The 15,031-nt window shown below is 40.8% G+C and overlaps 2 protein-coding genes across 2 annotated transcripts; both read left to right on the top strand.

Moving 5' to 3' along the window:
• The first annotated feature begins 7,760 nt into the window (after window positions 1-7,760).
• On the top strand, window positions 7,761-10,619 carry LOC144652119 (enoyl-[acyl-carrier-protein] reductase [NADPH] FabL-like). Its single transcript, XM_078512146.1, has 2 exons — window positions 7,761-8,333; window positions 8,831-10,619. Exons 1-2 carry the CDS (start codon window positions 7,776-7,778, stop codon window positions 9,101-9,103), a joined length of 831 nt encoding a protein of 276 aa, XP_078368272.1. The 5' UTR covers window positions 7,761-7,775; the 3' UTR covers window positions 9,104-10,619.
• Window positions 10,620-11,785: 1,166 nt separating this feature from the next.
• On the top strand, window positions 11,786-15,025 carry LOC144649191 (enoyl-[acyl-carrier-protein] reductase [NADPH] FabL-like). Its single transcript, XM_078508649.1, has 2 exons — window positions 11,786-12,467; window positions 13,642-15,025. Exons 1-2 carry the CDS (start codon window positions 11,910-11,912, stop codon window positions 13,912-13,914), a joined length of 831 nt encoding a protein of 276 aa, XP_078364775.1. The 5' UTR covers window positions 11,786-11,909; the 3' UTR covers window positions 13,915-15,025.
• The last annotated feature ends 6 nt before the right edge of the window (window positions 15,026-15,031 follow it).

Raw genomic sequence — 15,031 nt, 5'->3', positions numbered from 1 at the left:
TAGATTTAAAAAAATACTAGCGGTTATCATAAAGCGCTCACTTGGCTTCGTCTGTGGCTTGGAGATAAAGCGATGAGGAGAGCGGAGTTTCGTAGCTATATTTATACTTGATCGTAATTAATCTGGATTCTGCGGGGGAAAAATCGACCCTGTTCTAGAGTCAAACCTAAAGTGAAATATACCCTCTTCTAGAGAGAAATGGTAATTTTTATACTCTGTTCCAGAATCAGAGAAGAAATAAAACATACCCTGTTGAGCGGCACATACCCGTATAGCCTATATATGAGAGAACACCCCCCCCCCCCCTCCACCCCGGGAGTAGGCCACTCTAGAACGTTATTGTAATAGTTCGACACAACGTTTTTACATTCGCATGGTGTTTGTCCTGCATTTTGAATAAGAATGAACGAAAATGTTGTATTTCAATTGAAATAGACTTCCTGTAAAATCTCAAAAATTAATTTCCTGCAAGAGAAAAATGTTAGAATTATGATAACTAATTCTGTTCGGTGAACTGCTCCGATTGGTTGAGTTAATAATTAGGTTCATGGCACGTGTTGCCACTATTAGTTCGGTTTTGGTGCTACGTTATGTTATTGTGTTACACGTTTAGCGAGTTGTGGAAATAAAGTCCGTGAAAGGTAGTGACTTCGACAGAATCCTATTACCAGGTTATGGGCCCAGGACGTTAATTTATTGCTGCAAGAATTCAGTTTAGGCTGTTTTGCCGTGGAATCGTGGAACATGACATAGATGTCGGAAACTGTATAAAAGATTGAGAAACTGAACGAAAAGAATTACCAGTCATGGAAGAAAAAACATAAAGTTCGTCTTAAGAACGCCTTCGCGTTAATGTCAACTATACTTGGAAATAGGCCAAAATGAAATTCCTTCAAACTCGGCCTGAATAAAGCCCTAGGGGCACTAGTTACAAAAATATAGGTTTAAGATCAATCGGTTAATTTTCGATTTTTTAACAATTTTTTTCTTCCCAAAGCTCGAAACCGGACAAAATCGAACACCAAAGAAGGGTCAATTCGGGGGCTTCTACAATCGAAAATAAAATTTGTCATTGAAAACGAATTTCATATCGTCTTTGTACCTCTATTCTACTATCTTTAGAAATAATTAGATCGCAATTTGATAAGAAGGCAAATATTTTACAAAATTTTGAAAGTCGCTACCTCAAGACAGCTAAAAATAGGCCAAAATTTACCATCTTTTCGACTGCTTTAAAAGCCTTCTGGTATATCGCTTTGCCCAAAACGGCTTAATCAGTCTGAAAGAGCATGTTTTTTACTACAAATCTGTGAAATAAAATTTTTGGGTAATTAAAATCGCGAGCGCTGAGGCGGCGAAGTAAATGCAGCTATCTTCCTAAAAACCCGACCTTTGACCTTGCCGCAACGAAACCGCTAAAAACGAGTTGTGACAATCTTTTCCTTATTTTGCGTAGGTTTCTTGTTTTATCGGTTGAAAACACGCATAAATACAATCTTAATTGATGCATGAAACGCCCAAAAGTCACATATATAGACTTCTGTTTGGACAAAATAAAGCACTTCGTTTATAAATACGCATGCCGAAATTTAAACTTGAACGAATTCAATATTGAATTTGGTTTATGCGTTAAACTAGTTAAATCACGACAATTCCCACCTAAAAATTCATATTCACAGCGGTGCCATTTCCCTGGAATAACGTTGAAAGGGAGCTGAATGAAACCTTTGCAATGTTTGCGACTGATACGAATCGAATTAATGTTAAAATTGTCACGCGCTGATCTCACCAATCAAAGGGATTGGTAGGTGGGTGTTATTTGTAAGGCACTATGAGTAATTTTTAAGATTGGCTTCATAGCACTAATAAATGAAAGCCCTTTCGTTAAATCCTTAGGTTCGTCACGCAATCTTTTCTCCCCAATGTGGGAAGGAAGGCGTGACGAGACTAAAGGATATGTGCGTTCAATCAAACAACGGTATAGGGTAAAGTGAAGGTCGAAACATTTCTCACAAGAAGTTCTAAAAACACAAAATAAAACAAAATAAACAAAATAGACAAAATAAAATATAATTGATTATGTAAACAATGCAAAAACTGCATTAACTTGAGTTTCACTTACCTGCCCTAGCCAGCAAAAGTGTTGTCTCTGAATTTAATGACGAATCAGAAACACAGCAAGTTTTTAGGTGGCCTTTGATATCTTTACAGCATTCAGCTAGTCGTACACACTCATCATGATCGTTCGCTTGTCGTTCTGTACTCGAACCACAATCACCGCCAACATGTTTTGCATATCCACAGCAAGCCATAATATTAAACGCTCAACGAGCGCACACAAGAATTTTTTCGAGTAAACGTAATTACTTACTTACTTTAAACTTTTTGCCTTTTTTTCTCTTATGTCAACAAATGCAATCACAGTTCAATGAGAAAACTAAAAGAAAATTTTTTTTTCTCGCAAGTTTCGATACTGAAATGAACATTTATCGGAAAACTGGTGACACCTGTCAATAATTTGTGTAAATTCCAGCGTACACGAACTTCAAATTATTTTACAAAAGATAAAAAATGGTTCATTGAAAAGGAAATGATTTGTAAGTGTGGTTTTATATTTTTTTATCCTATATTAAAGACAGCCTTTAATGAAAAAAAAACTTTATCGCTCATGTTACGGAAGTGCCTATAAGTTGGGGTTGCCCGTGGAAACAATACATTCGTTTACCTCTCATGAACAATCAGCGCGTGACAATTTTAACATTAATTCGATTCGTATCAGTCGCAAACATTGCAAAGTTTTGATTCAGCTCCCTTTCAACGTTATTCCAGGGATATGGCACCGCTGTGAATATGAATATTCAGGTGGGTATTGTCGTGATTTAACTAGTTTAACGCATGAACCAAATTCAATATTGAATTCCCCGGGGGGGGGGGGTACTCCCTATAATGGCCTATACGGGGAGGCTCCGCCCGAAAGGGGTACCTTTTTCAGGCTTCAGGTATATAAAAGGGCAGGGATTTCACGAGGTTAAGTATACGAAAGGGTATGGAAATCTGTCATTTGGCTATTTAAAAGGGCCTTTAATTAAAATATTTCGAACGGACGCAATTTATGGTTGTATTATTTTAATTTATTAAGCGCTTCATAAAAATGACAAGAAAACGTCCTATTTCAAGTCCACGCCATGTCTCTTAGGTATATGAAAGGGGTACCTTTTTTTCAGTTAAAGGTATACGAAAGGGGTACAATTTCTGTGAAAAATGGTATATAAAAGGGTAAGGGGTTAGAACTTGGGGCGGAGCCTCCCCGTATAAACCTTTTTTGAGTACCCCCCCCCCCCGGGTTGAATTCATTCAAGTTTAAATTTCGGCATGCGTATTTATGAACGAAGTGCTTTATTTTGTCCAAACAGAAGTCTATATGTGACTTTTGGGCGTTTCATGCATCAAGTAAGATTGGATTCATCACGTAATACGTGTTTTCAACCGATAAAACAAGAAACCTACGCAAAATAAGGAAAAGATTGTCACAACTCGTTATTAGCGGTTTCGTTGCTGCAAGGTCAAAGGTCGGGTTTTTAGGAAGATAGCTGCATTTACTTCGCCGCCTCAGCGCTCGCGATTTTAATTACCCAAAAATTTTATTTCACAGATTTGTAGTAAAAAACATGCTCTTTCAGGCTGATTAAGCCGTTTTGGGCAAAGCGATGTACCAGAAGGCTTTTAAAGCAGTTGAAAATATGGTAAATTTTGGCCTATTTTTAGCTGTCTTGAGGTAGCGACTTTCAAAATTTTGTAAAATATTTACCTTCTTATCAAATTGCGATCTAATTATTTCTAAAGATAGTAGAATAGAGGTACAAAGACGATATGAAATTCGTTTTTAATGACAAACTTTATTTTCGATTGTAGAAGCCTTCGAATTTACCATACTTTTGTGTTCGATTTTGTCCGGTTTCGAGCTTTGGGAAGAAAAAAATTGTCAAAAAATCAAAAATTAACCGATTGATCTTAATCTTATATTTTTGTAACTAGTGCCCCTAGGGCTTTATTCAGGCCGAGTTTGAAGGAATTTCATTTTGGCCTATTTCCAAGTATAGTTGACATTAACGCGAAGGCGTTCTTAATAGAGCGTTGCATTTTTATGGGGATTCACACAAGATGGTCAAGTAACACCCCCAGGTGAAATTGCAACTCGTGCTGTAAAAATTACCTTTCGGTTACGATCTGACAAAGCTTATTCGTTGATCACTCTGAAGAAAAGGGTCTACAAGTTCACATTTCTTTGGTACCGACCCTCTCGCAGCAAGAACCTACTTTCGGTACCTGCAATGGTATTGATGGGAGCAAAAATCTTCCTTATACAAGGACAAGTGTTTGGTACTGAAGGACGGTAAGGAATTTGTCATTGGTCGTCTATTGTGTTACAAGCTGTACACAGTCAATACCATCGCGTACGCTCAAGTTTCGACAACTGACAGTGCGCCATCGCTGGCAGTTTGGGATTAATTGCAGATTGGGTCATCTAAACTACACCTATGTGAATCAGTTGGTGAAGAAAGAAATGTTTGATGACATAAACTACCATGCAGACACCCAACCCAGGAGGGATGTGAAGCACGTGTTCTTGGTAAAATGCAGAAGAAGCCCTTTCCTAAGCAGAGCCAACGCAGAGAAACCAGACCATATAAGAATGAACACAGTGATGAATGTGGCCCGATGCAAGTGGAACCAAAAGGTGATAATAGATACCTACTTACATTTACAGATGATTTTTTTACGATGTACGACTGCTTAATCCATCAAGTCCAAGAGTGAAGTACTTTCGAAGTTCAAGGAATATGTCAATTCTGTTGAGAAACATACTGGTCATCAGATTATGAAACTGAACACTCTGGTAGAGGATGATTTTAAGGTCCTCAGAAGCGACAATGGAGGAGAATACACCTCCAACAATTTTGTTAAATTCTGTGCTGAGAAAGAAACTTCACTCGAGTTCACTGTTCCATACTGCCCACAGCAAGATGGAGCTGATGAACGGATGAATCTCACAATTATGGAGGGAGCAAGATTGATGCTCTACCAAGCTAAGTTAGCACTGGAATTCTCGGCAGAAGCCTGCAGCACAGCACCTTACTTCACAACCGAAGCCCCACAACAGCATTGAAAGATAAAACCCCAATGAGCGTTTGTTTGGTAGAAGACCAGACATTTCACATCTGAGAGTCTGGCTGTGTGAGTTATGTATACGTTCCAGATAATCAGCGGAGAAAGGTAGATGATAAAGCCCACAAAGCGATTTTTGTCGGATATCCTCCTGGTGTCAAGGGGTACAAACTTTATGATCTGGAAAAGAAGAAGTTTGTCGTGAGTCGAGATGTTTTATTCTTTAAAGAGAACGTTGATCATTTTGATGAGAAGATTAAATCGAAGGATGCAGCCCAAGCAGATGTGAGGAGCATATTTCCTGAGGCGGACCAAGAAAATGAAAGTGTTGCACAACACTCCTTATATGAAGAACCTGCAGTTCCAGAGGATGTTGAACCTCCAGTTCAAAACTATTAAACTTGCAGTTTCACGGAATGATGAAACAGTGTGAGTACCAAATGAAGAAGCACTAGTGAAAATAACATATGAAGATGTCTTTATGGAAACAGCTCGAAACCTACCACCAGTAAGGGAGCGAGGACTGCCAAGCAGATTCTGTGATGAAGATTGCCTACTTGTTGATTCGGAAAGTTATGAGCCGAAGACAGTTCATGAAGCATTGAATGGTGAACATACTACCCAATGGAGAGAAGCTATGGAGTCAGAGTTCTCTTTTTTATGAAAGACTCATACATGGGATCTAGTGCGTCCACCTGAACTTGAGGAAAAAACATATAGTGGATCTCGCTGGATCCTGAAAGTCGAGCGTGACGAAGATGGTTCAAAGCTGGACTTATTGCACAAGGATATTCTCAAGTGAATGGCGTTGACTATGACGAAGTGTTTTCACCAGTGGTTCGACACACATCTGTGAGATCGTTGCTTGCACTAGCTAATGTACATGATTTGGAAATACATCACATGGATGTAAAAACCGCCTTTTTGAATGGTTCATTGGACTTTGAAATTTTCATGTCACAAGCAGAAGAATTTGTTGATCCTGACAGACCAAATGATGTTTGCAAGCTGAAAAAGAGCATTTATGGACTTAAACAGTCGGCTCGTTGTTGGAAAACTATTATTGACGAGAACTGTATTTGAAATCTGTTGGCTATCGCAAGAGCAATGCTGATGGATGCATTTATGTGAAATTAGTGAAAGAAGCTAATGGTCGCATCAGTTTCGTGATATTGGGTGTTTATATCGATGACATCATTCCAGTCTTAAATAACCCTGCGCTGCTGAGCTGAAAGCAGAGAAAGCTGCATTATGTGAAAGATTTGAGATGACCGATCAAGGTGAAATACACTTCCTCCTTGGTATGTCAATCAAGCGAGACAGAGGGCACATAACTTTGACGATAAGCCAACCCAACTACCTGGACAAAGTCCTCAAGAAATTTGGAATGGAAAACCGCAATTAAACCTGTTTCTACTCCATTTGAGCGTGGTAGAAACTTTCAGCAATTATCACCAAGTGATGGGCCCTTCATGTTCAGACCAACAAGCAATTGGATGTCTGACTTACATATCAACGGCGACAAGACCAGATATTGCTGCTGCAGTTGGAGTCCTATCCCAGTATATGGATGGGTGTGAAACGTCTTCTACGATACCTCAAAGGAACTATGAAGTATGGTCTGAAATTTTCTGCTCTATTTGGCTACAGTGACGCAGAGTGGGGAGGAGATGTTGACAATCGTAGATCAGCAGGCTGTGTGTTTCAGACTGGAAGCGGTACTGTCAGCTGGACAAGCAGGAAACAACAGACAGTTGCCAAGTCCTCCACTGAAGCTGAACTGTTGCTTCAAGTTCAGCTACAAAGAAGGCTGTATGGCTACGCCGTTTAATGAAAGATCTTGGAAGACAGATGGATGCCTCAATTACCATCTATGAAGACAACCAGGGTGCCATTGAATTAGAAAGTAATGCCAACCCTTAACCCTTAACCCTAACCCTAATAGTAATGTTAGTGAGAGAGTTGTTGTAATGGGTTCAAAGTGATTTATTGTCCTACGGAGGACATGATCGCAGACATCACGACAAAGGGACTTTCAAAACTTAATTACCTTCGAAAAACTGGGAGATTTTCTGGGCGTGCATTACATTATGTAAATACTATTATCAAGCTTCAGGATTCTAAGCAGTGTAATTTGTAACCGTAACAGCATAATCATCAAGTGGGATTGTTTGAATTTTGATAACTTATGCTGTTCGGGGGACTGTTCTAATTGGTTGAGTTAGCAATTAGATTTATGGCACGTGTTGCCGCCATCTTGTTTTTTTAGTTCAGTTCGGTTTTGGTGTTACGCGATGTGTTACACGTTTAGCGAGTTGTTGAAGTAAAGTCCTAATGGCTTTACAGTATCCTTTTAACCGAAAACATTCTTTAACAATCACAAAAATTTGTTACCGTAAAATACAAAAAAATGGCCAATCCGTAAAATAACTCTCCCATAAAAATTTAGTGCTACACGGTGAACTTGCGACTGCGTGACGGAAGTGACTAGTTAACCGCAGCCCTACCAATCACGATCCTCGTTACAAGAGGGGTGTGGCTAGTGGAGGTGTTTTGCCAAGCGTTACGCTTTCAGAGATCGCAGCTTAAGCAAGGACGTGTAGTTCAACATGTTCGCCATTATCACGGGAGGAATCAGAGGTCTGGGGTTCGATACTGCCGAGGAGCTAGCGAAGAACGGCTACACACATTTAATCCTTACTTACTATTCCAACACAGAACGCGCGGAGAAATCAAAGAAGACCCTGGAAGAAAATTATGGAATCTCAGTGTTCCTTGTGAAAGGAGACCTAGTTCAGCCTGAAACCGTCGATGCGATCTTTGACTGCGTGGAGAAGAATTTTGGCAACAAGCTCAATGCTCTCGTGTGCAACGCCGGAGTTATACTGGGCGTGACATCGAAACCAGAGGACGAAGCAGCCAAAAAGGCAGCCGCAAGTTACCAGAAAACCATCGGCTCTGGTGGTTTTGATGATTTTGCCGCCTTCGACTACTTGCAGAATTTATATCCCAAGTGTTTTATTCGAATGGTGGAAAAATCGATCAAAATTATGGAAGATAATAAAGGGTACATCGTGGGGGTGTCTGCCCCAGGCGCCAACATTACCCGGACGCCAAATCTACCCTACGCTATCCCAACCCTAGCCAAAGGAAGCATAGAATTATTGGTAAGGTTGAAATAACTGTATTTAAAATGCTAGCTACTTTATTGCGAAAAATTATTCAGTGTTCAGTAGAATGAAGCATGTTTCAATATCGACTCTATTGTTATTCAATGAGATGCAAATCAGGTTATGTTTGCCTTGCTCAATTAATTTTCTGCACGCAATCCAGTACGAAGTGGACCTACGCTTCAAAAAAACAATTATCTATCTTTTTTTCCTAAATTTTCTGAATTTCCTTTTTTTTCTTCTTTTTTGTTTGAAAAGCTGCCGAGCCACTCGTGTGCACAGGGTACGAATAATAACAATATTCGTGTTGAAAAACATTGAAGTTGATAGATCAAACCCATAGAAGCCCGTCCATTGGAGAACTCGTTCACACACCACAATTCATTTTAATGTTCTGGCCTCCTTCTGTCACGCAACGCTGTGACAGAGGCATGGCCACTGATCAACCAGTCCAAAGTGACGTTTGTAACATTACTGTCATTTTATCACTTCAGGTGCGTTGTTACGCTCAAGCCCTGGCCCCACGCGGGATCACAGTAAACGCTGTTGTTCCTGGCTGCATCATGTCCGATACGTGGCATCATTTGACAGCAAGTATGGGCGGTCTTGAAAGCGAGGCTACAAAAGCTATGATCCAGGCAACTCCCATGAAGCGGTTCGGGGAAGGACGCGAGTTTGCTAACGTGGTTTCTTTCCTGTGCTCACCCAAGGCATCGTTCATCACAGGGGTGTCCTTGCCAGTGGATGGAGGGCTTCATCTCCAATAATTTGATTGGCTACAAGAGGAGGTGTCGATTCGTTCTCATTGTTTTGGCGCTTTAATCCATTTCATTAGACTTCGAGCCCGAGCTTTCTATGAGCCAAAGTCAACAAGGCGTAGCGGAGTTGACTATCGCTCAACGAAAAACGAGGGCTAGTAGTCTAATTGTTTTAATGGACACTGTAATTGATTGTAGTCCAAAACCTGCGCGCGATCGTTTTCTAACAGCGAATGGAATATCACATTAGAACACGCTTACTGTCTTCTGAGAAGCAAGAATAATAGCAATAGATAATCTCATGATAATGAGGTTCCCCTCATTTTCTCCTGTTATGAGACTATAGTTTCGTCAGATGTAACAAAGACTCTGTATGACTTCTAACGGCGCTATTTCACGATATTTTAAGTCTTCTTTCTGATATACAAAATTACTTTAAAATTAAAGGAGACATCAAATTATTAGTTTGTAAGGAGTAAAACACCACAGAAGTTAAAATTGTACATCACTTTTATTTACCCTCGGATTTGAAGAGTAGCTCTATATAGCTGATATCTCCGAGCTTTTCAACGGGACAACATTACAATGGGCAAAGACCAGACGACAACACCGGGAACTTCGTGCCCTACTCTTTATGATAAGTGTGTGACGGTTCTGTTACGTTCCCTGCTGACCGTGAAGATGCAGGAGACGGGGACTACGGTTTATCGTCTTTATCCGAGAAGACTAGGATATCTAACCATTTGCCGATGTCATTGCAAAGGAAGCATATTCTCCTCAGTTATTTTAGGACCCTCAGTGTTGGTCCGGCCTGGGACTCGAACCCGAGACCTCCCGCACGGTAGTCAGGCGCTCTACCAACTGAGCTAACCGGTCCTTTTCAAGCCATTTTTCGTTCTCCCACGATGGTAGCTAAACAATGCAAAGGTTAGAGTACAATATTTACTTGTTCTGAGAAAAAAAAAATGGCCGCGCAAAATTAGAATTAGATACAACTTTGTTAGTAACATTATTTACACTTTATACTCAAAAAAAGCGTACGCCCCAAAATGTTTACTCACTAAAATTACTTGTAAATTATAGCATTATATTCACCTATTATTACGCTAATACATCCAGTAAAAAACATTAACCAAGATATACAAACTAGTTATCGTAAAAAAACACCAATTAGCATTATTGTAACACTACATAATGTGTAATATGTAGTTACTTGTTATGCAATGGCAATAAATGGATTGAAAAAAAAAAAAAACCGCAAAAAATATATTCAGCCTCCCAGGAGGAATTTTCTAAAAACAGTTTGGATGCAGGGGACCACGCAACGAAGAAAAAACTGCTTGGCTTGTCTGCTGCCGGAGCTCTTGTTCAAGAAATGCTCGTACCAGACGTCACTCTAAGTGCTTATAAAACCAAATTGATTGCAAGGCTGGTACAACGGCAGGAGGGCAAGATTTATTGGCCAATATTTCAACTAGCAGAGCTAGTCTTCTTCAGGGCCAGTACTATAATATAAGGAAAATAATATATCATAGTACTGGTCCTGAAGAAGACTAGCTCTGCTAGTTGAAATATTGGCCAATAAATCTTGCCCTCCTGCCGTTGTACCAGCCTTGCAATCAATTTAGTTTTATAAGGAATTTTCTGTGTGAGAACTTTTCAGGGGTGGGGAGTCTAAATTGAGATGCAGGGTCGGTTTGGTGGGGAGACGTTATTTCAAATCATTAAACAGCTAGCACTTTCACGATGAAGTCACGTGGGATCGCGGCGTTTCGACTGCTTGCTGCTCTTCTTCATCGGGCGATGAGGTCACGTCACCATATGTAGCACAATGGTGGGCTGTGATTGGTGCATTTCGATCTTCAATGATCCGGTCGAGAAGCTGCTTCCTCAAAGGTCTGCTGCCGTGCTGTTCTTGTGTTTCCTGACTGCGCGCGGGCATATATACTTCCGGAATCTCAACTCCGTTATCTCTGTTGACTTTGTTATCGTAAGATCGTATTTGAATAGCCTCTTTGACACAAATATGTGGGAATGGAAGCTTGGAGGAGGGAAGGGAAGGTCATCTTCACCAGCGCATAAGGCCTCTTTCAAAAACCTTAAAAAAAAACATCATCTAAAGTTTACAGTAAGCCTGGGTTACTGATCTGATTTCTACTTTTCGCTCTCCCCATCCGAAAGCCCTGTCTGCTTTGTATTCTGTTAATATTTGCTCCAACCTTTTAATTAGCGTGCTCAGGGTCCCTACTTACGTTATGCCAAAAAAAAAAAACACTTGATCTCAGGTGATTTTGCATGTTGCGTGTGTCCTTTCTGTGTAATGCCGTCGTGCATGATGTTTTAAAGTGTGTGCTTGTTTGCGTGATGCTGTAATTTAGCGTGATGCTCTTTTGTGGATAACGTCTATATTTGCGTGATTTCTTTTTGCGTTGCCTTTCAACAAATAGAATGACTATTTTACTGTTTTACCTTCATCTAAATCGGTATTTTTGCCCGTTCACTTTCGACTTGATGAATTAACAGAGGCTTGACCTTTGTTATACATACACCATAAGATCTACATCTCTCGAGTGCTATTACCCTAGCGTGAATGCGTGATCTAGATGACTGTTCAGTTTCTGACACATGCCTCTTTAATCATGAACCGGCTGAACCGGCTGAACCGGCTGAACCAGCTGAACCGGCTGAACCGGCTGCTGAACCGGCTGTGCCGCCAGCCGGCGCCCACTAAATCTGGTTAGAAGTTAATTACGACCTTTTCCCGGTAGCAAACAATCGCTGTTGGCACTGAGACAGAGACGACTGTAGCTTCAACATGTACGGAATAATCACGGGAGGAACCAGAGGTCTGGGCTTCGATGCAGCGGAGGAGCTAGCGAAGAATGGCTACACGCATTTGATCCTTACGTACAACTCCAACACAGAACGCGCCGAGAAATCAAAGAAGGCCCTGGAAGAAAAATATGGAATCTCAGTGTTTATTGTGAAAGGAGACCTAGTTCAGCCTGAAGCCGTCGATGCGATCTTTGATTGTGTAGAGAAGAATTTTGGAAACAAGCTTAACGCTCTCGTACACAACGCCGGGGCTGCAGTTGGCGTGACCTCGATAGCCGAAAGCGAAGCAGCCAAGAAGGCGGCCGCAAGTTACAAGAAAAGTATTGGATCTGGCGAGTTTGACGATTTTTCTACCTACGACTACTTCCAAGACATATATCCCAAGTGTTTTATTCGAATGGTGGAAAAATCGATCAAAATTATGGAAGATAACAAAGGGTATATCTTGGCGATTTCCACCTACGGGTCCAACTGCATTCAGACACCAAAACCAGGCTACGCTATAACTGCCCAAGCTAAAGGTGGCTTAGAATTATTGGTAAGTACATTAGACATGCATGAAAATTAGGGCCTTTATTGCAGATCAGAACTTTCGTGACAGATGGATGGATTGTAGTGCAAAGTAACATTATAAGAAAACTGACGTTGCGGTTAGCTGTCGGGGCTAAAGGTTTAGGGTTAAGTTATTCTCTAATTAGAGTTTTCGTTAAAAATCACGCCACTTAATCCCTTTGGCGTCTTTTCAGTCTTCTTTCTTGTTTCCTTCAGGGAAGAGCTGCCGAGCTTACATTTTGTAGTTGCTAATTGTTTAGCCATTTTATGACTTTAGGTTCAACAAACCCACTTCTATTGTCTTCAGCCAAACAAAGATTTATACTTTTTGCTGTTTTTTGATATGTCAATAAGAGCTCTTAGTTGTGTTTGTGGTGACCGCTTCGATCGTACTTAATCTGAAGCCTCAGTTCTTAACGCGAACTTGAAATAGCGTGCACTACCACGACTGGACAGGAAATTTATTTCACAATTCCTTTCAACACCTACGGGGGATTAACTCATACATCAATGAGTCACGCCATCCAGATGTTAGCGTTTTGTGTAGTGATCTAAATTACACTTATACAAACAAGCATGACAAGTATAAAATTAAATGCCCAAATTTTCTTTTGATATTTGTGTTTGCACTATTCAAATCTGAAGTGACAAATTGAAATCTTTACCACCGCCCCCGAGACCAGTTGTTCAGGTTGTTCGCTTCGTAACAAACCAGTTTAAACTGGAAAGTTCCCAAGGTAAAGGTTTACTCGCGGTTTACAATTGCGCAAGAAGTACTGCGAAATTTAAATCGTTACCCAAAATTTGTGACAAAATGGATTGCGAAATCTTGGGAAGTTCACCTTATTTAATACAACCAGTGACGTCACAAGGTCAAGGCCCAGACGCCTTTTGGAGGCTCAAAAAAGTTGATTAGGGGACTTTATTTCTATTTAGCATTTTTAAAAGTAAAGTTTGCCGCGATTATAGGCATTTTGAAACTATAAATTGGGCAAGCTGAAATGCTGGTGCAGTAATGCTCCATTCCCTCAGGAGAAAATGGAGAGGAGATGCTTATAATTCAGTTGTAGGCTCAAGCCATGTTCACACAGTCTGATACAAACACGCTGCTCAACCAATCAAAACACGCGTTTCATTAGTTTTTTATATTTCACTGATAGGTCCGATATTACGCTCAAGCCCTGGCCCCTCGAGGGATCACCGTGAACGTCATCATCCCTGGCTTCATCTTGTCCGACGCGTGGCATCACTTGACAGCAGGTATGGGCGGTGTTGAAAGCGAGGCTGTAAAGGCAAAGATCCAGGGAACTCCCATGATGCGATTCGGGGAAGGTCGCGAGTTTGGTCACGTGGTTTCTTTCCTGTGCTCACCCAAGGCTTCGTTCATCACAGGGGTGTCCTTGCCAGTGGATGGAGGGCTCCATCTCCAGTAATTTCATTGGCTACCTTAGGGCCGATTAAGACGGTACAACATTGTTGCATGCTACAAGCTAACGACAAGTATACGACATAAATTGTTTTGTGTAAATCATACTTATAGCTTGCGATTATTGTGCGCGACACGAACAATATCTTGGGATTTGAAACATGTTTTAAAACCCTACTTGACAATGGCCGTTTTCACACTAGAAGACCGACAAATCGTCTAGGCGGACAAGTTGTCTGACGATTTGTTCGTCTAGTGTGAAAACTAGACGAACAAGTCGTCTTCTTTTATAGACGTCTTTAATTCATATCAAGACAGGCAATTGCAAACATAGATTTAAACGGAAAGGGGCCTGGCACCAGCACTGGCCGCCTCGGGCTTGGTTACATTGCATGTGTAAACAAGCTGCAAATCAGGTAAAATCTCATATGAAGCAAACTTAAACCGTTTGTACTTCCGTCTTAACTTATCTAGAGTGATTGCAGTATTATCGAAACCTTCAGTGCTCAAAGTGGCCTTGAACTAGTCATGAATCTTCCTGAAGACATTCTTGCGTTTGCAGATGTTTAAGAGCCAACATTTCTAGAGTAAGGGCGCAAAATTGATCTCTATTCGATTCTCATTTGACTACACTTTCCGGTAGATTTTTTCTCTTCACTTTTTTAACGCTCTCGCGAACAGTTCTTGGTTGCCGACATCCTAATTACCCACAAACCAACATGCTTTTTGCTAGTGCCACTTCCTTATATTTAAGGTAACAAAACGACTATTTGTTCGTCTAGTGTGAATTTAAGACGGCTCTTAGACGACTTGTCCGTCTAGACGACCGAGTCGTCCTCGAAAAATCGTCTTCCCAGACGGCCAAATCGACGAACAAATACAGACGACTTGTACGTCTAAAATCGTGTGCGTCCCGTTTTCACACTAAGACGACTTGTCCGTCTCAGACGATTTGTCCGTCTCTAGTGTGAAAACGGCCAATCATAGCGTCAGACAATATGATTAAAGTTGTGTACGATGTTTTCATGAAGCGAGCAGCACGCGCAAGAAAAGTTGCATGCCACGAAGTTGTACCGTCTAAACCGACCTAGACTTGCTCCAATACGCTCGTTTTTCCTTTGTTT

This window comes from Oculina patagonica, chromosome 4, assembly GCF_052425735.1.
Source record: "Oculina patagonica isolate OP01 chromosome 4, crgOcupat, whole genome shotgun sequence".
Lineage (NCBI taxonomy): Eukaryota > Metazoa > Cnidaria > Anthozoa > Scleractinia > Oculinidae > Oculina > Oculina patagonica.
The sequence above is the reverse complement of the archived record's forward strand: the minus strand, read 5'-3'. Positions and strand labels throughout refer to the sequence as shown.

Bases quoted from the DNA above. Each gene is read 5' to 3' on its own strand.
- LOC144652119 (XM_078512146.1), top strand. From the start codon at position 7,776: ATGTTCGCCATTATCACGGGAGGAATCAGAGGTCTGGGGTTCGATACT. The intron at 8,334-8,830 runs GTAAGGTTGAAA...TTATCACTTCAG, and splicing joins AAGGAAGCATAGAATTATTG to GTGCGTTGTTACGCTCAAGC.
- LOC144649191 (XM_078508649.1), top strand. From the start codon at position 11,910: ATGTACGGAATAATCACGGGAGGAACCAGAGGTCTGGGCTTCGATGCA. The intron at 12,468-13,641 runs GTAAGTACATTA...TTTCACTGATAG, and splicing joins AAGGTGGCTTAGAATTATTG to GTCCGATATTACGCTCAAGC.